The 21,576-nt window shown below is 33.1% G+C and overlaps 2 protein-coding genes across 2 annotated transcripts; both read right to left on the bottom strand.

Annotated features, from left to right (window-relative positions):
• Positions 1-954: 954 nt before the first annotated feature.
• Positions 955-5,428, bottom strand: LOC143563196 (BTB/POZ and MATH domain-containing protein 3-like). Its single transcript, XM_077050796.1, has 4 exons — positions 4,830-5,428; positions 3,151-3,499; positions 1,865-2,132; positions 955-1,207 (listed from the first exon to the last, which is right to left on the bottom strand). The coding sequence occupies exons 1-4, from the start codon at positions 5,210-5,212 to the stop codon at positions 978-980; spliced, it is 1,230 nt and encodes a 409-aa protein (XP_076906911.1). The 5' UTR covers positions 5,213-5,428; the 3' UTR covers positions 955-977.
• Positions 5,429-7,267: 1,839 nt separating this feature from the next.
• Positions 7,268-11,838, bottom strand: LOC143563193 (putative methyltransferase PMT11). Its single transcript, XM_077050795.1, has 9 exons — positions 10,928-11,838; positions 10,122-10,271; positions 9,785-10,055; positions 9,143-9,253; positions 8,895-9,054; positions 8,556-8,813; positions 8,360-8,482; positions 7,894-7,971; positions 7,268-7,821 (listed from the first exon to the last, which is right to left on the bottom strand). The coding sequence occupies exons 1-9, from the start codon at positions 11,570-11,572 to the stop codon at positions 7,620-7,622; spliced, it is 1,998 nt and encodes a 665-aa protein (XP_076906910.1). The 5' UTR covers positions 11,573-11,838; the 3' UTR covers positions 7,268-7,619.
• Between the last annotated feature and the right edge of the window lie 9,738 nt (positions 11,839-21,576).

Below are 21,576 nucleotides of genomic sequence, written 5' to 3'. Positions count from 1 at the left end.
TCATTTTAAAATGTCCATAACTTTTTTATACGACATTTTTTTTTCAAAACAATTTCACCATAAAAACAAGTGTTTTTTTATCTTTTATATGAGTACCATATTGCTTTATAAAAATAAAAATAAAATTCGTGGGTTTTTACAAAGTGTGTTTTATCATAATTGTGTTTTACAAAATTGTGTTATACAAGTGCCTTTTATTTTCTCATAGTATTTTTTTGCATTGTGTTTTTTACATTGTGTTATTTAATTGTGTTTTCATTGTGTTTTTATTTTCACAGTGTTTTTTACATTGTGTATTTTTTATTGTGTTTTTCATAGTGTTTTATTTTCCGGCGAAATTTCTGAAGACTTTTCCGGCAAGGTGGTGGCGGTGAGTGGCGGTGGGCGGTGGTGGTTGTAGAAGATAAGTGAAAATTTAAGTGGGTTTTAGTTAAGTGAGTTTTTGAAACTAAATTAAGTGGGTTTTCAATATTAAAGTATTAGACAAAAATACCCTCCTTTCTAGCCTTCTTAGAAAAATCAAATTTCTTATTTGATCTTTTCTCTATTAATTAATATCAGCCAAGCCTTGACATATTTAAGGTTAAGGTACTGCAGACGACCTCGAGCCGGATTTTGGCTAAGTTTTTCTCAAATAGGCTCTAGGCGAGCCAAGCCCGGAAACATAGGCTCAGGTTGAGCCAAGCTTGAGTAGCATAAGGCCTGGGTTTGTCTCGCTGAGCCCAGAAACATAGGCTCAGGTCGAGCCAAGCTCGAGTAGTTTAAGGTAAGGGCTTGTCTCCTTTGCACCCCACTGAGACCATTTGTAACATGTGGTGGATAATACCAACAGTGAAATTCCTAACCACCTAAAAACAAAGACCATAAACTTATGCAAATCTTAGCAGTTTTGGATTACTAAAGCCGAAATTCAATTCAATATCCATTACAATTTGGAGAAAATAACTATAAGTAAGAAAAGATGATCAAATTGTAGGTTACATTCGTCTACGCATACGCCTGATATTAGGACCATCCTCGATCGACATCTGGGCGGCTGCTGCTGCTAAATCTAGGCCAATGATACTGCTGCCACTTCTCTTTCTACTTAGCCCCCCTTCACCTGATCGATCATCCACTGCCGCTGATGCAACTGTTTCTAGAAGCTCTGATAGCAACAAAGGACATGTTTCTTCTACATATTTGAACCCTTCTGTTTGCATCACCGCTGAAATAACATAAACTTACAATCATCAAAAAACTAGAATATACACAAAATCTAGACATAAGTGATCCAATAAGATTAACAAAAGGCGACATTTTTCTGCACGCGATCGAAACACGAACAATTAAACGAAAATGGTTTTCTTGTTCGTGTTCAGTTGTTTATAGCATCAACAAACAGTTCACGAACGTAAAAAGAACATGAATGAATGAGCATAACTAAATATAGATTAACGAGCATAAATAAGTCAACACCACATATAAGTAAACGTGAACAAAAATTTCCTGGACCCAAAAATTTAAGAAAACTAGACTAAATTGTAATGGGCCTAACGCATTGAAGTAAATATAAACGAACATAAAACAAACTAGCTTAAACAAACGTAAACAAACATAAACAAATTTAAATGACACACGTAAAGGAATGTTCACAAACATAACTGACTGAATGAGACGTGTGTTCATGTTCACTCGTTTAACTAAGTAAAAATAACATTTTGGTCATGTTCTTCATTTAATAAATAGATGAACTTACCGCCGAACGGTTCACTGAACGTTCCGTTCGTTTACAGGCCTATAGTTCTGCATAATTAACAGTTAAAATATTGAAATTAATATAACCTGAACACTGGACCGCTCAGATTGTACAGTCAAAACGCACCTCCCAAGTTTGCAGAAGCAAATTTCAGACAAATGGTCTTAAGCTGAGAACACCGGTGTTGATCAGCAAGCGAAAGAGTTGTTGCAACTGTGTCAACATTAACTTCTCCACACAACTTTGCTTCACATAACTGTTTTAACCGGTCTAGACCAAACCGATCAGCAGCAGCCAACAGATGTTGGATTATGTTTGTTGATGTGGATTTTGACATCGAGCCCATTAGTTGTGAATCCAGGAGAGTATCTGAGTAAATAAAATAAAGCATAGCCTGCAAAAACGTTTGTTAATAACATAGATAAATCAGAATTAGGCCTATAAACAAACCGAACATTTTAGCAAAAAGTTCGCTAAAGTTCGTTTATTTAATAAACAAACGATTACGAACATTTTTCTCTGTTCATTTTGTTAAACGAACGAACATGAACACACGCCTTGTTCATTCATTTGTGTTCATGAACGTTCGTTTAAGTTTATTTATATATTCACTTAAATTATTTAGACACATACAATTTAGTCAATGTTTACTCTTAATTGGTGTTCCCCTAGTTATGTTCTTTCATCAATGTTCAGTTACGTTCGCAAACGATTTGTTTATTTATACTGACACAAATGAGCACGAACTAGGGGTGCAAACGAGCCGAGCTGCTCGCGAGCTACTCGAGATCGGCTCGTGAAAAAGCTCGATCTAGCCGAGCTTAAAAGAGCCTGAGCCCGAGCTCGAGCCTAAAAGAAAGCTCGTTTAATAAACGAGCCCGAGCCCGAGCTTCACTTATCGAGCTCGAGCCGGCTCGCGAGCCTAAACGAGCCTGTCATTTATATATTTTTTTTATAAATATATATATTAACAGATACATAAATATTTAATAATTATTAATTGATATATATAATGTTATGAAAAAAATAACTAAATAACATATATTATTTTATATATAAATTTATTATGAAAATAAATATACAAATATAATTATAAATATATAAAAATTTAATTAATAAATATTAAACGAGCCGAGCCCGAGCTGAGCCCGAGCTTGAAAACTACGAAACGAACCGAGTTCGAGCTTTATAAATAAAGAACAAAATGAGCCGAGTCGAGCCACCCCTAGCAAGAACACACTCATTTATCTTATCAAACGAACACAAAGAACAAGAAGCTGTTTGTGCTCGATCATTTGTAAGATCAAAGTTAATTAAACGAACACAAACATGCTCTATGAGTCCGTTCGTGTTCATTCAGTTCAATTACAGATCTAATAAGAACTAAAAAAAATATAATAAACATCTATTACTTTAAAAATGGAGGGTTCAATGTCCTCCAACACAACTTCATCCATATTAGGGTTTCCAACAAGCCCAAAAAACTGGGCTTTAAACACGGGCGATCGAGCAGCGAGTATCAACTTGTGGGCCTTAAATGTCTCGTCACCAACACGAAAAACAATATCACAACCGGTTTCAGTTTCTAACAAGGACTTGAGACTTTCGCCCATGTCGGATGGAGGTATAGATATGGTGAGAGTTTTGGGCCCCTCGACACGGTTTCTGACAACACCAACAGTACAATGCATTGAAAGACAATCATCTTTAAGATAATCAGATGCTTCCAGACTTGTCCTTCTGAAGAAACGTTTGTAACCCCTGATATGAATAAAAATTCTTGGATGAGCATATGGTACCAAGTACCGGTACCCATACCGTACCGATTGATTCATTATGGTATACACTACTCAGTACCCACGAATCTAGAAATTCGGTATCGGTATTTTTGGTCCCGTTCTCAGCGCTATTTCTCAGCAGGGCTGTAAACGAGTCAAACCGAGCCAGAGCGGGCTCAAGCTCAAAGTTAAACAAGCTGGCTCTGGCTCGGTTCATATTTTAGCTAACTGACAATCATAGCTCGAGTCCGGCTCGTAAAAAGCTAGAGCCAGCTCGTTTTTTAAAAATAAATTATTTCTTTTTATTTTTTACACAAAGATAATACATAAAACCAAATAGGATTAGCTAAAACGGTATTTGAGCTAATAAAACAGTAAACATCCCTGTTTTATTGTCTTTAAAACATAAAACAAAACATCAAAAAATATTCTTGAACTCTTCAAACGAGCCACAAACTTTTTGGTCAGCCCAAAATTCTTTAATTTAACTTATTAAAAATACATACCATATATAAGAACATGATCCAAAATAACTTACATCCCCAATTAACACTTTAACTTTACAAACTCACAAAATCAAACCCTTACTCATCAAACTAGTAACATGATTAACATCACAAAAACAAATTAACAGCATATACCCATTAATCCATTATTCTCAATTCACCAACATTTTCAAGTTTTCAACACAAATAACAAAAGAATTAGTAACTACACATTACACATACCCATTATTCTTAGCTCACCAACAATTTCAAGCTTTTAACGCAAATAACAAAAGAAACTATATAATTACACACACCAAATTACACATTATTCTTAATTCACCACCAATATCAAGTTTTTAACACAAACCAAAAAAAATCATACAATACATACCCAATTACCCAATATTCTTAATTCACCAAAAAATTCAACTTTTTAACAATTTTTAAACAAAAATAACAAAAGAAATTATATAACCACACATACCCTACCCAATTACCCATTATCCCCAATTCACCACCAATTTCAGTTTTTTTATACAAATAACAAAAGAAACTATATAATTACACATACCCAATTACCCACTATTCTTATTCACCACCAATATCAAATTCTTAAGACAAATAACCAAAAAAAAAAAACATATAATTACACATACCCAATTACCCATTATTCTTAATTCACCAAAAATTCCAAGTTTTAACACAAATAACAAAAGAAATTATATAACCACACATACCCAATTACCCATTATCCCCAATTCACCACCAATTTCAAAGTTTTAACAAATATAACAAAAGAAACAATATAATAAAAAGCATACATACCACATGCTTCCTCTGTACTTCAAAGTATACGGCCCACTCTCCAAGGCCCGATCAAAATGACTATGCACCTTATGTTTACCTTTACCACTCTGATCCAACAACGTCAGCTCAAACAAAGCCCTAACATCCGACCCATCACCCGCCAACGCAATAAACACAGATACATACATCGAATTGTCCTCTAGATTCTTCCCATCCGGGTAAAAGTATATCGCCCAGTCATACCCACCAACAGTAAACGTATCACTCGATATGTACTTACCCGCACCCATGCCTTTGGCCAGCGAGTAGCCCCGGATTGTGAAGTCATGTGACCCGTTCACGGATTCGTTGATTGATTTGGATCCTGAGTGGACCACGGTGTCGAAATTGTTAATTAACATTTTGGTTAATTTGAAACCCTAGCATATGAATATGAGATGTGTAGTGGGTTTTGGGTGGAATTGATTTGGGGGAAATGGTTGTGAGGGTGTGTGGTGGTGAGTGGTGGTGGTAATTGGTGGTGCCGGAGGTGGGTGGTGGATGTACGGTGGTGCGGTGTGAGGGTTTGGAACGGAATGAAATGGAATTGGAATGATATGATGATTGGAATTGGAGTGAATACGGGTTTTATATTAATAGTTTGGGTCAAGCTCGTAATTTATTTTTTTACCTTTTATTTTGTTTGATAAAAAAAAGGATAATGTAACGTAAAATATTTTAATAAAATTTTAAAATGCTTATTCAAATCCCCCATTTTCCTTTTAATTCGGTATTCAGTTACAATTTTTAACTGATTTGGTATTTTTATTATCGGTACTAGTACAATATAAATATGAGCATTTTGTAATGAGTACCGGTACTGTATTAATATATACAGTATACGGTACAAATTTTGTTCGGAAATTTAGTATCAATACGGTACCGATATCATCATTGCATAAAATGACAAGATTAGCGAACAATGTTTGACTTATTGGTTACACGTGGCCGAACCATGGGTTGGCACATGATACCCAACTTTTTTTTTCTTGCGTTTCATGATTTAATTTTTTGTATGTATTTTTCTACACACTAACAAACAACAAAGAGCTGAGCTGGTCTGGTGGTAAGTCTACCAAGTTTATATAAGACTCGAGTTCCAGTTTGTGTTGCATCAGTGACAAGATTCGCGAACTGTGTTTTTGTCTTATTGGTTTACACATGACCAAATCATGGGTTGGCGCATGGCATAAATTTTTTTCTCGTTTTTCACGCTATAATTTTTTGCATATATTTTTTTCTATATGCTAACAAACAACAATGAGCAAGCTGGTATGGTGATAAGTCTACCAAGTTTATATAAGGAAGACTCGAGTTCCAGTTTGTGTTGCAGTCCTGAGGTGATTTGAAGCCTTTTGTTTTTGTTTATTTTTTGAAATAGTTTTTAGTGGCTTTTCTCTTTATTTCATTATCTAATGTTATACATTTTTGGGTTTTGTTTACCGAGTTCTTGTCTATCGTAGCGTGTGGTACAAAATGCGATAAAACCATGCAAGATTGCGCGGGTAATCATGTTTATTATATACAATCTCCATGATTTGATTACTAAGATATCTGAGAAAGACTATAATGAGAAATAATGATCTTTTTAGTTTTCTACAGATTTTTCACAAGAATATACAAGTAGATCTACAATATCTTGATGCGAATATAAATGAAACTTTATACCGGTTATTCAATGCAAGTAAAACTATGCATGTATCAGATCATGTATACATCTTTGAAATTTAATATGTTATTGAAATACTGGTTTGTTTTGATGTTTGTATCATGTTTTTTTGTAAAATTTATAACTTGCAAGTCCTTTCCTATAATTCATGGATGGTACAAAAAAACAACATTATTTTAGTGGGTATTAAAATACTTTTGATTAAACAAATGGGATCTCCTGTCTCTTCGCCAAACCAGTCAATGGCCATGTGGAAGTGGTGCTTGCTTTGTTTAATAGTTTTCAAAGTCCTTTTGTACCTATGTTGTCTAGTTTATGTATACATGGTACTTGGGTTCACTTGAAAATCTACAAAGAATATTATCTAGATTGTTTTACTAGGGGCCTAGGGGGTATCAATTGTGTTTAGTTGATGGGTTGTCGGTTGCGAGGTAGAAACGTTCAATCCGCACAAACATAAATCTGTAAATCGAACAAGCGTCATTCAACTAACTTATCTAGACATGTTAAACCGAGTGGCATGCTTATAATGCCACTTACATAAATTCCTTTTCTTGTGAAGACGATGTTATAGTTGCATACGGTATGATTATTTGCGTGAAACATAATGTTACATAAGGTATGATTGTTTCTGTGAAATGGTTAGGGTATATAAAACCATCAGGAAACTAAATATCTCTGTATTTTTTTTCTAAATTTTTTTTGCATGTGATGCAACTGCACGTTCAAGTTCAATCATTCAATTGAATATCAAGAAAAAAAGAGCAATTAAGTAATTAAACCGAATAATTTGTTTTCAATTATTTTACACATTTTTACCCAAGCTCGCGTACTGTAATTTAGTATGCGTAACTCAATACATATTTCAGACAGTTTTCTGCACTTCAAGAGACGGCTCAATGACAAATCGAGGCCATCGTTTGAAAGGATAAAGCCACTTGGAATGTTTTAAATTCAAAAACCTAAACATAACTAAATCTTACATACACATCCTAAGTACATGTACCTATACAACTATAAAAACTAGGAGGGTGGTGCAGGGTGGTAAATTTTGTTTCACAGGTTAAAAAATTGCCAAGAATCATTAAACAAGATTACTATTACTTGAGCCGTTTATCACATACCAGGATTTTGTAACCCGCGTGGGGCCCCTGAGATGTATCACGTAATGAGACACGCCAACCAATTGCGTTCCCAATATCTTCAAGTTCATTCATCAGTGACACTGAATCACGAATGTACACGCGTCCCCCAGGTCTTAAAATTCTGTTCATCTCAAGCATTATGCTTGAAATATTGCATCTGTAAAATAAAATTTATTATTATTATTATTATTAAATTAAATATGCCCTATTCTTTTAAAAAGAAGAACACCTTTTTTGCTCGGATGAGAAAACACCCGCCGCATGCAAGAGATCGTAGGTTCTCGGGTAAGTGTCAAATGGCTCACACCTGTAAAATACAATGGAACAATATTATAATTATTTAAGTTATTTACTCGGATGGTCCCTTTGATATGTCCATACTGCAAGTGTGGTCCTTAAGTTTGACAAATTACACGTATAGTACCGACTAAATGTACCTTGGAATACATGGGCGTTACCTTTTTCAGTTTAAGTGCATGTGAAATTACACATTTGTTTTTACTTGTTCTTTTTTTCTTTTTCAACCTGAGGGTATTTCGGTCATTTCCCACACATTTAACTGGAAAAACTAATGGCCCCATCCATTTCAAGGACTATCCACATTACACTTTCGATATAATGTTTCAAACTTAAGAACCAAACTTGCATTATGAGCAAACCACAGCATAATAGCAAAAATGATAAGCAATATGTACCAGTCATGCAAAACTCCCAACAGGCCCCGATCATAAATAACAGGCAACGTGTTTGGACCGCTAACAGGGACAACATTCATAACCCAGCAATCTAGTTGATTATCAATCAAAGCTGCCGCAAATCTGACACAACAAAAATATTAATCTTAGACATAAAAATAAATTAATAACATGAAGAAAGAAAATAATATTATACCCTCCAAATCCAGCTCTCATATCCATCACATTTCTGAGTTTGAATTTTTTCCAATGTAAAGACCGAACATAACTATCGATTATTTCTCTCCAGTATTTTGATTCTGCTTTAAATAAATCTTTTCGAGACATAAACGCATCAAAAGTTATGGATTGGATTCTTTCAGGTGGATTATGCAATCTTGCGGGCCATGTGGTAATGTTTGCTCCTGATTTGTCATCGGGCAGTGGAGTGATGCATGGCTTTGAATCAACATACCTATTATGACAACAAGTTGATATGATCATTTTATTGAAATATATTATTCACAAAGAAATTTCAAATTTGAATAAAATTTACCAAACGTTATCCGGGTTATCCTCGTGATCGCACAATGGGGGTCGGGTTTCTGGGTCCCAGCTTAAATAGCAAGTGTTGTCAATTGGTTTTTGCCATATTGCTATGTATCCTTCTTTTTTGATAAGATTCCAACAAAGACGAGTTGTAAGGTTCATCATCTCTGAATCAATGTAACAAATAAAAATGAGTTATAAAGCTTGAAATTGTTATAAAAGATATAATCAATTTCTTGCAAATGATGATGCCACCTTCCCATTGTTGTTCTAAGAGCGGTTCGTGCTTGTAAACTGGTTGTGCTGCCCAGACAAAATATCCTCCTGCCCGAAGCAGTCGGTTTGCTTCAAGCAGTAAAATCCCATCTACACATTGTAACATAGGTAATAATTAGTGTCACTGTCAGATACGATAACAAAATTATAGTATTTCAAGAATAGAAAAACTATTTAAATTAAGTGATTGAAGGTTTATTAAGTGCACCCTGGGTGACTTTTGACCCTTTTAAGATATAATTGCAACCGACCCGTTCATAAGTGAATGAAACGAAATTGACGTCTTTAACTAGGGCTGTAAAGGAGCTAATAAGCAAGACAACAAGGGAGCCGACAAGCCAACTAACGAGCAAGCACGGGGCCAACTTTGGCTTTGGGCTCAGTTTGGTCACAGACCAAGCGGGCTCGGTTAGGCTACAGATGAGACAATTTAAAGCGAGCAACGAGCTTTTTGAAAAGGCATTTCTAACTGATGCATATGACTGAACATGATTGTATTTCGTTTTAAAATCTTATTATGTGATCAAGGATTTAAGTTAACCAGAAAACAAAACCAAACCCACATAACATAACCACTTATTCTTCTTAGCAACTAAAATTAAAATCACCATAAAACCTTACCATCACGGGTCCAATTAACTCTACATCTTGAACAATGGATCAAATCAAATGCCTGAGACGGATAAAGCAACCGCCTCGTTGCAAAAACAGCCACCATTGCAGGCACACCGCGCTCCAGGGCAAACTGAATCTGATTCTCGTGCATGTCTTTTGGAGCCACAGACAAAGTCAATACATCCCGTGAACTCAAATATGCACCAAAACTTGCCACACCACATCCCACATCCAACACAACACGGGTTTTATGCCCAAATGCAATCTCTGGAACCATCTACACACACAAAGTAAAACTCTTAACAAAATGTTTAAAAACAACAGTAAAATTATAGAAATTGACCTTTAAAATTTGATCTATGTACTCATTTGCACCATGTATGAACTGTGTACCACCTCTGGGAAACCTGAATTTATCCTTGTATACAGTAATCCAATTTTGACCACCTTTATATTCAGCTAATTGAGCATGTGGAACATTGTTATACCACACCTGTGTTAAGCCCAAACCACAATATTATCATAAAATCAGGGCCAAATTAGAAATGCAAACGAGCTGAGCTACTCGAGATCAGATCGATAAAATGCTCAAAACGAGCCAAGCCTTATCGAGCATTCGAGCCCAAGCTCAAGCCTTGTATTTTTACAATTAACTCTTTTGACCTTCTATGTATTAGTTTCACACTACATAGCCGAGCTCGAGCCAAGCTTAGGCTCAAGGCTGGCTTTGAAGGAGGGCAGGGTGGTCGATGGCCCCCGGCTGGTCACCCTGGTAGGCCCGATATTTTTTTAAAAGTTTTTTTATATACCTTTTTTAGAAAAAAATATGTGTTCTTAATGTTTAAACCCAATTACTTAACTTATTCAATCCCAATTCTATAAAATAAAAAATAAAAAAATTTGCAATACCCAAATCATAACAAATAAGGCCATTTAAACATATAATTGTTTAAGCCAAATAATCTTCTTTTTTTACTAAAGCCCCCCAAAAAAAATTCGCATTCGGCTCAAATTTTTTTTTACTATTCTCGGGGACGCCCACACTTAGGCTACTTTGGTTTTTCTCAATGTATATAAATATAACTAACAATGCATACACATCAATTAATAAACAATAAATGACCCGAGCTCGAGTTTTAGAAAAACCACCTCGTCCCGACTCCGCGGCCACGGAATCGGTGCTTTGTAGCCCTTGGGCGCCGGAACCAAACAATTCAATCCGTTTTTGGGACAATGCCGTTCGAAATTCTCTCCTTTCACCGTCGATTTCAACCGCTTAATACCTTCCACATTATCCAAACACGGAATATACTCCCTCATACTTGCCGGACACTTTTCAAACTTCGAAACCCTAACCCTAACCGTGTCATCATTTACATCCTTCACTTCCGTCTCATTATTATTATTCCAACTCTCCACCACATCGGAATCAAACTCACCGACCTCAAAATCATCCCGCATCACGCCGCTCTCGTCTACTATCCCTAGCCGCAGCACCGCCGCCGGCGGCGGCGGCGGTAACGGTGGCGGTGGAGACTGGTTAATCGGAGCTACTGAGTGATTGGTGGTGTTGATTAATGAAGTAATGTTGAAGGTTTTGTTGAGATTTGGGGAAATTGAGATAATTAGGGTTTTGGTGTTAGGGTTAGGGTTTGAATTGGGATTGGAGAATATGAATTGGTGGTAATTATCGTCGGTGAATTGTTTACCGAAGTAGAAGAAAGCTGAAGCTATAAATATGAAGGCTAATGATTTTAGTATGATTGAAGATTTAAGCAGATCGAGTGGCTTCATGTTATTATTATTATGTGGTTATTACAGAGATTGAAGAAGGTGTGTGTGTGTATGTGTATGTGTGTATGTATAGGTGTATGTGTGTATGTATAGGAGTGGAGTTGTTGAAGAACTAAACAGAATGATTACGTCATGATTCTTGTTATAAGATGTACACGTGTAGCTAATTCGGACAACTTTGTTTGTCCTATATTGAGAGTGGGATGTTTTTAGCAACTAGACATGATTTTGTTGTTAATCTCATAGATAGATGATAGATCCATCCTTAACGAGGTAACCCACATGCAACGGTTATACGTATCGTGAGAATCAAGCGATTACAAATAAAATATTATTACACTGATTTCGTTATAGCAATGGGGTACGGTTTAAGTAACACTATTAGTTGTGGAAGTTATTGAAGTATAACATAGGCAGGCCGAGGAAATGTAGAGGTGACGAATGTTTCAGATGAATAAAGCGTTAAGGATAATGCATTGCTTAATTATTTGAAAATTACATGTTTAAAAATAGATAGTGTCTATTAGTCATATGACCTTTCACTCCTGGAATGTGTTTTAGTGCAAGATAGCGTAAGCTATAGTTATATGATTTTTTGATAAATGAGAAATTGATGTGGTCACGTGAATTTTCAGTAACATACTAACATGAGAAGCGTAAGCTGTAGTTTATCTTACACTTTTGGTTGACAAGATATTGGCGGGATCACGCGAGTTTTTGGTGACAAAGTTACAAAGATGGGGGTGGCAATATAAGATTGTCTAAAGCAATAAGTGTACTAACAGAGAAAATGAAAAATAAGATTTATCAAAATCTAGTGAGTGAGATTGGAGACACTTTGGCCATTTATAGAACCAACTTTTTGTGATCAAGAAAAACTGTTAGATGTGTGAGATTGGAAAATTAATTACTTGTGATCATGTTAGTCATGAAGAGGTATAACTAAATACATTGGCACGTGTCTAACATGCATCTAGATGAAATGCAAACACCAAAAGCCAGGTAAATCTTATGTAGAAACATGCATCTAGATGAAATGCAAATATTAACCGAATTACACAAAAGACAAGAAAACATGATGCAATTTGGGTATTTTTGAATAAATTGACAAAGAGTGTCTACTATATATACTCTAAAGGGAAAATGCTTCATATGTCTAAAACATATTGGTTACTTACATGTAAATCAATTCAATTCAATTCAATTCAAAGTTATTTATCCTCAATGGAATAAACACATTCTCACCCAATTTCTCAAAACGCTTTCACTTGAAACACACCACTTTAAACATCGATATTACATACTTCTCAACTTTAGTTCAAACACTTACCTTATTTCGAAGCTCTCGCCAAGCAGAACGCAAACTCATCACTTAATAATTATCTAAGTTACACTTAGAATTTACATGCACCTACATGTTAATTTAAAAAAATCTATTTTTTTCAACATATTTTCATCTATGGTATACGTACTTAGTACTTACGTAGTATACAATGATTACTTCATGTTCTTATTTGGCATCAAGTATTCGGTCCCCTCATAGAGGCTACAAAAACCATCCGCAACGGTTTACAAACAATACGTATCAAAAAGGAGAAGGGTGTGATAGGATTTGGAAGAAGCATATACATGTGTAAGATATAAGAGGATTCCGTGAACTACGAACCATATATAGAATTATCTCCATTTTATTTTATTTTCAAATTATACCAAGAGCTTAAAAAATTAGGAGTTGGATGACGATTTTATTGAACAAGTGACAACTTTATATAATACAAGTATTAAAGGTGTATATATAAAAGCATACCTCAGATTTTTGGAAACATTCACAGTCGTTAAAAGTGTGTAAAAATTTTGAAAAGCTCCGTCTTCTTATCATATAGTCAAACCTAGTTCACTTACATTGAAGAACTAGTGGCGGGTGAAGAACTACGGTGAATGACTAGAGCGGGCGAGGCCAATACAAATATGATTTTGGCTTAATGTCACGAAGTCATCTTTCGAGGATCTGTGTGGCCCGCCGGTTACTTACGCAAATAAACACGGGGCGGGGCCACCTCGGGCCCTAAGTATACTTCGCCCCTGCGAGTATCAAACCGCTATGATACCAGATGTCACATAGTCATCTTTGAGGCCACATGTGGTGCTCCCGGTTGCTCGAGAGCCAACAAATCATTCTCACTTATGATATGGGACTATGGATGGTTGTTTTCATATTGCCATGGACTCATTAGGCGAGAGACATTAGCTCTCGACCATATGTGCAAAGATATCAATGCATATTCATGTTTCTAACGACAGAGGTCGTCCCCAATGAAGTTTGAAGTAGCCAATAACCCAACCATAAGTATAAACTTAGCAAACTGATATTTAAACGGTGGTTTGTAACATTGAGGAGTTTTATACAACACACAGGATTACATTAGTGTTTTAAAATCAAAAAAGAACGCTTTGCCATTTTATTTTAGAAAAATATAGTTAAAAAGATTAAGGGTGAAGATTAGCTTACCATCCGGCCTCTCATACCACACGTATTTTCCGCTTTACCGACAATAAGCTCATTTTACATATCCTAATACAACTATCAACCAAGCACACTTAATTGTGAAGTTCTTCTCTCATCCAATACCATTAAGCTAAATAATTTTGCTAATATTCAAGTCGAGACAATCCTTTTGAACCAAGAATATATCTTTTCGACGAGCAATATAGGATTTACCTAGGATGTGCCGGTTAGTTATCTAGTTTTTTAATGGTTTATTGAAACTTTTAGTGTCAACAATGTTATTTTACTCCAACACCCAAAGGAGCCAAAATATCTATGACACAGCAAAACCCGGACATGTTATTATAATCCTATAAAATCAAGTTACAACATATAGAGAAAAAGAGATCAACTTGCTCGTGTACTAGGTCAATTAGACTAATCAGCTCAACGCAATGTATGATGTAATTATTTGATGGTTTTATCCTGTTTTGGTGCCTAACGTATATTATTTATTTAATTGATAAAGTGATAATGCTTTATATCAAATCAAAGATACGTTCTTTTTTTCTCACCTACATTTGCATAACTTTATAGTTTCCTACCTGCTTTCAACAAAATGACACGTTTCCAAATTAGGGTCAAACATTATGATGTACCTTACGCACTTTAATTACTTTTTCTATGCGAGTAAATTCAAACACGTAAAACATATATTACAAAAGACGAGTTCAGAACATTCATATTCAAAGGTACACATAACGCAATTCATTAACCTATCCCAAATAAAAGTTTCGACTGAAAAAAAAATTAGAAAGTTTATTACCTCAAGTCTGACTGCTCGATATATCATGTTTGAAAGAAGTTCAAGAAGTCGTCTCGTGTGATTGGGTTCATTAGAACTAAAACATGGTCTGAAATTGATGTCACATTATTCTTGACAACGTAAGCATGCCCCTTCTTTTACCAACGGATTTCATAAAGAAATTATTAGCATAGCAGACCATCAATGATACTTATTTGTTTAGTAGTGTTTTCATACATTTACATTGTCTGATTTTGTGATCTTGAAATATTTGAGTCTATAAGCCTCAAAATAGTTTCACGTGGAGTGGTAAAGAAGTGAAGCAAAATAGAAATAAATTATTTTAAAAAACTGGAAATATACAGTTGACTTTTAAATCGTAAGGGCATGTACCTTTTTAAGTAACGAATTCATAAATTATCTTTAAATACTATTAAATCAATACATGTGGACACATAGCCTTCAACTAGGCTGTTCACATTGGCAATCCAGTCAGCAGTTTCCTATCTCAGATTGTCTAATATTGCGCCACGTGTCCGGGTCTCTATATTGACAATTAAACAAAACCCGGTTTTTTTTCACAAAAAAAATTATCTCCACCATCGATTCTCTCTCTAATCTTCCGATGATTTTACCAACCCCAATTCCGGCGACGAGATCTACAATCTATTCTACCTTTGATATCCACCATGAATCCTACATCCGTCGTTCATATCCACCATGGAACCTCTACATTATTTATCAACAATACGAGCCCTATTTGTGACCTTTGGATTCGAACCAATTGGATACATCAAAATAGTGGGATTTGATTATCAGATGATTATATTGAAGGTAATTTATCCATCCAATTTTTCAAATACAGTTGTTTCATTGTCAATCGTTAAGGCAAATTTGTCATACGCCTATTTTATGTTTACTGATTGTTCCGGTTAGTAAATAGTTTTTTTGTTTAATGATTTCCACTTATTCTTCCTGCAAAAGTTTCCTTGAATCCATAACAAACTTCCGATTGTTTATATATTTCTGTAGAATTTATATTTTTTTCTTTGTCTCAGTAAATAAATTTTTCGGCTAACCTGTTCTTATATTTTTGTTATTTAAATATTTATATTTGAAATTCCGGCTAATTTCCGTTCAATTTATTTTCTCGTTGGTTTTTGTATTGTTATTGAAATATAATTTTAATTAATTAATTTTTATCCGACCAATCTTCTGATCTATTTGTGTTAAATTTATAATTGTTTTATTTGTTTGATGTTAATTATGATTTTCAGCTAATTTCCGTCAAATTTAATTTTCCAGCAACTTTATTTTTAGTTTTATCAAATAACAGAAACTTTTAATTTTGTTAAGATTATAAGTTTAGTAAGTTTTCTAAATCATAATTGTGATTTTGTAAAACAAACTAATCATTTTAAATTTGACGATAATAACAATGATTAAGTAATTAAGTAAACAATTAATGATTTCAGTAACTGATTTTATTAATAAATTATCTAACAATAAAATAAAGTAATTAGAACCATAAATATTGAAATTAGTAAATAGTAAATGTGATATTTTAATTTTGTTCAGACTATTAGTTTAGTAAGTTTTTAAATAATAATTGTGATTTTTTGAAACAAAGAATATTTTTTCAAAGAACCAATAATAACATAATTAACTAACTAATTTATGATTCCCTCACTTTTTCCGTTTACCATAAAATAATCTTAAATTAAGGAAAATATTAAGGAATATTTTCAAAAAACACGTTTCATTGTGAAATCTCAATTTAATTTTGTTAAGATTATAAATTTAGAAAGTTTTGAAATAATAATTGTGATTTTTTAAAAACAAACAATTTTTTTTCAAATTGACAATAATATCAATAATTAATAATTAAGCAAAGAATATATGATTTCATTGACTTTTTCCGTTAACCATAAAATAATCTTAAAATTTATAAATATAATATATCTTTTATTTTTGGAATAAGTATACCTACAATAAACCGCTAAAATTCGTTTCATATTTTATTTAGAAACTTTCTAAAGATAATACGTTTACCATAATTTATAGTTTATACATTCTGCTACATAATTATCTAGGTAATCACATAAGCCATTAACATAGTGTTCATAACTAAAAATTCTCCAACAATGTTAGCTCATCCCTTTTTATTCATTTTGTTTATGTTAAAAATAATTTCTTCTATTCTTTTATATTTTTATTTTATTCATAGATCAGAGGAAGATCAAAAATTTACCATGCTTAACGAGATTGATGTTCTAAAAACATCACCATCAACTCTGAAGGTTAGAGTTTTAAGAATGTGGAGCATAAAAGACAACAAAAATGTGAATGGGGATTTTCTGATCGAGATGGTGCTCATGGATGAAAATGTACGTATTTAATATAATGTTTTACTTAAATATCTTAATTCTCATATATTTTTTTTGCTTTAATGACAGAAGAATCGAATCCAGACAACAGTTTACAAACAGGATATCTTTATATTCAAAAGATTTCTCAAGGAAAGCTCAACTCTGACTATAATTAATCCGAGCGTTGGTTTAAATGGATCGAACTACCGTGTGATTGACTGTCCCAACAAATTGGTGTTGGGACCAAACACACATGTGAATTCATGTCAGGAGTTTGATGATCGTCTGTTTGGTTTTAAGATGATTTCTTTTGAATCACTAATCAATAAAGATATTTCTTTGAAATCGACAGTTGGTATAAAATAAAATTTTGACATCCAAATAAATAGATTTATAATTTTAGTCTTAGATTTCCATTAAATCTGTTAATAAATTATTTATTTATTTTTCTTTGTGTTAGGTATTATTGGTCACGTGGTTCATGTGTTCAAGAGCAATGCTTTACCGATTCTGATGGTAAAGGTAACTATGTCTACTGTTTTTAACTTTCGCATGTTTTAACATGTCACTAACTTAACCTAATGTGTCGTATTATAATTTTCCTTTTTTTAGAGAAAGTTTATGTGTCGAATTCTTTTGGATCTAATGTTAGCCGTTTCTTTATAAACGACTATTTATTTGAGATTGAAGAATACAAAAACATGTATATTATGTCACACCCCAACCTAAGGCGGAAATGTCGGGGCGTGAACTGATTGCCACAGCTCACAAGGTACTATCATGCAATATTTAAAAGTGACAATATCTATTTAATTCGATTAAATGATTCAAATAATTCAAGTACAAGTACAAAATCCATAATCATACAACAATACAACTTATATCACAAATAATCTTGATTAATTATTTCTAACTTAAATTCTTCACTAAGTTTTCACCAACCTGCATTAAATTTCTACGATAACCTGCATATGCGTATAAAATGGAATATTTGTCAACAACACATGTTGAGTGAGTAAAACACCAGTTTAAGACACAACAATAATAATATATAATAAATAAAGAAAAATGCAAACTGTTCCTGTGGGAATAAACAGTTAAGCCATATCACATAAACAATCAATCAAACCATAAAGAAAGCAAACCATAAAGAAAGGGCTCAACCAATCATATAAATGGACATTGGTTACCAAAGCAAGGACTAAACCGTTGTCATAAAAATGGAATCGGTTGCCGAAATAAGCAAGTAGCATTCAAACAAAGCAAGTAAGCAAATAGCAAGTTAAGCATAAACTGATATACACACAAGGATTAACAGTTACGGTTTTGAATACTATATAATAGATAAATACATAAGATACGTACATGTCCCCAAAAAGGTTAAAATAAGTAAAAAGGGGAGTGATTACTCACCTTAGCAATTGAGCAAAGGATAATGATTAGGTAAGAAAGCGGTAAACGAAGCTATTCGGGAATGATACCGACGAGAAGTCCTAAGTCACAATAATTGCGGGAAAATAAATATGAATTGAAATAACGGAACTAAGATTAGACAAATGTTCGAGATTTGATATTGAATGAAATCTTACAAAGGCTATTTATTTCATTATTTTATTATAAATTTAATTCTCAAGTTTTATCGTAATAAACATGATTTTAATTGTAAGAAATACATAAAAATACTTGGATAATTATTTATAAAAATTGTTGGATAAAATGTATAACGAGATTCGTTTTAGTGTTTATTTTAAATTAAAAATACATTTTAATATATTTATATATATCATTTTATTGTTAATAATAAATAATGACGTTTATATAAAATATAATCTTTTATAAAATGCGTGAACTATATTTTTAATACGTGCATTAGCGTGATCCATTATACTAAAGCCTTTAAAAATATTAAAACCTTTATAAAAACTTTTAAATAATATAATATGTTTACATACATGTATATATATAAGTATAGTTTTTATCAAATGTTCGGGAAAGTGGCTAGTTAATGTGTCGGGTTTAACGAAAATATTGACTAGTTATTACATTAATAATATTTGTAATATATAATATTATGATTTGTATGATAAACTATATTAATATATGAATTTGAAGGTCAAATTATTAAAAAAAAAACAAACAAAAACGGATATTCCGGGACTCAAACCCGCGTAGATTGCCGTCACTACAATCAACACAAACACCAACAACCAACTGGACTAACCAGATGATTGAATATTAACTGAAACAGAAAGTTTATAAACTGTTATACCCAAACTGAAACCATCCATAAGAACCCTAGATTTCTAATCGATTAAACGAGTTTGTATTTCGTTCGTTAACCATAGGGTTAATGTTCCTGGCGCAAAGACAAACTAAATGGCATAAGTAATTACCTCGTATGATGATTTGATGATGGTTAAATTGGATCGCAAGTCGTCGGTCAAGAAGGGTTACAAACGCATATCAGCAGCTCATCATAATCCAATTCGTTTAAGGGTTATGATCGACGGGTTTGGTAGATGGATTTGACCAGTTTAATTGATTTATGATTAAGTCTAAATGGTGTATTAGCATAAGAATAAAGACGGTTTCGTTAATAAATATTATTATGCGTCCTATTGATCTTTGTTTCCAAATTCATTACGTCGGTTAGGCCGATTTGGTATGATTAACAACACTAATGATTCAATTTCCAAATAAAATACGAGAATTAAGGTGCAAGTTAACACATACGGGTCACGGATGCGAATATGGATCATGGGTATGGTTTGAATATGGTTCTGGGTTCAACACAACAATATAATGCAGATTTTACAACCAGGTCCCTGTAGTATGGAGAGGGGTACACATGGAGATTAGAGTTTAGTTTAGGGTAGAAAATGTATATCTTTCAAAGTAAATTTGTATTTATTTTAAATAAATAATAACAACAATTAATAAAATAATATTATCTCAAATAACGCGATATTTTATCGGTACAAATTCCCGAACATCAAAACATGCCGGGTTAGGGTTAATGAATATCAATTTATGTAATCCGAGTTGTTACATATTATTAAACCAAATATTCTTTTCATTTATGTATTAAGTTTGTAAATTTATTATTATATTACTTATTCCTAAATTCATTAAATATTTAATTTTGTAGTTTGGTGGATCTGCTAAATGTCAATGATGTTTCTGTTTGTAAACCGATTCCAGTGAAGATGCTGTCGTCTGTTGATGATGAGTTTTTGAGAGCAACAGATTTTTTTAACATCGGTGATATTTGTACCATTATATCTGTAAGTTAATTATTACAATATTTATTTTATCCTAATTATCTTTCAAAATTAATTGTATATTTATTAAGTCGACGTGTACTATAATACAGCCTAAAAGTATCATTATCCTTGGTACAATTAAGGCAATCTGCCCAGATACGGAATGGTATTACATTGGGTGTAATATTTGTAGCCGTAAGCTCATTGAAAATAATGGTGAAGATGGAAAGGAGTATGAATGCAAGACAGTAAGATGCAATGTTTTAGGTGTTATCCCTACACCTATGTATTTATTCAATTCAAATTCAAATGTCTAATTAGTGCACTGTAAAATTATATCTTTTTCTTTCAATTTACCTATTTATACACTTTTATAGGTTCAAGATCAAAATAAGGGTGCAGGATTCCACTGGAGTTGTGTCGTTGACTCTTTTTGATAGAGATGTTAAAATGTTAACTAAGAAAACAGCTAAAGAATTGATTGATTCTCAAAATGAGGTTTGTTTACAAGTAAAATACTTTTTTAATTGTAAGAGTCATCCATATAAGATATGGTAAGTTTAACAGATTTAAGATATTATATTTGTTTCTTTGTCGTCTAATTTTTTACAGAATAAGGTGGAAAATGGTGGATTCTCTGCTGAATTGGATTCTATCTTAGAAAACAGATTCGCTTTTAAGGTAGATGTGGCTGATTTTAACTTCAGGAACAATGTCGAGGACTATGGTATAAGCAAGCTTACTGATGACACCAATGTTATCACAGAGTTACACAAAAGGCTTGATGTTCGTTTGGTAATAACATATTTGAAATATTTTTTTAGTTTATTATATTTCATAATTATTTCTACTGACATATGTTGATATTCCATTTTTTTCTTATCAGCAATCAGATTCTAATTCTTTAACGTTGGGAGCATCTCTTTCTAAATTCCAGTCATCCAGTTCTGTTTCTGTTAAGGTATGGATATTTTTTTAATATATTTTCTAACAGAAAGATGTGTAACATGATTGTGTATTAATAATGATTTTTTAATAACAGCTTTCTGAATTTGGAGATAATCAAACTCCAAGTTCAAATG

This window comes from Bidens hawaiensis, unplaced genomic scaffold, assembly GCF_021521415.1.
Source record: "Bidens hawaiensis isolate Kalapana, Puna unplaced genomic scaffold, B.hawaiensis_p1.1 tig00021328_1, whole genome shotgun sequence".
NCBI classification, from domain to species: domain Eukaryota; kingdom Viridiplantae; phylum Streptophyta; class Magnoliopsida; order Asterales; family Asteraceae; genus Bidens; species Bidens hawaiensis.
Note: the sequence above shows the minus strand (reverse complement) of the source record. Positions and strands in the feature narration are given on the sequence as shown.

Coding starts and splice junctions, on each gene's coding strand:
- LOC143563196 (XM_077050796.1), bottom strand. CDS start 5,212: ATGTTAATTAACAATTTCGACACCGTGGTCCACTCAGGATCCAAATCA. Junction 3,500..4,829: donor AAGTACAGAGGAAGCATGTG/GTATGTATGCTT, acceptor TATTCATATCAG/GGGTTACAAACGTTTCTTCA. Junction 1,208..1,864: donor TGCTTCTGCAAACTTGGGAG/GTGCGTTTTGAC, acceptor ATGTTATTTCAG/CGGTGATGCAAACAGAAGGG.
- LOC143563193 (XM_077050795.1), bottom strand. CDS start 11,572: ATGAAGCCACTCGATCTGCTTAAATCTTCAATCATACTAAAATCATTA. Junction 10,056..10,121: donor ACATAGATCAAATTTTAAAG/GTCAATTTCTAT, acceptor TTGTGTGTGTAG/ATGGTTCCAGAGATTGCATT. Junction 9,055..9,142: donor CTTAGAACAACAATGGGAAG/GTGGCATCATCA, acceptor ACATTGATTCAG/AGATGATGAACCTTACAACT.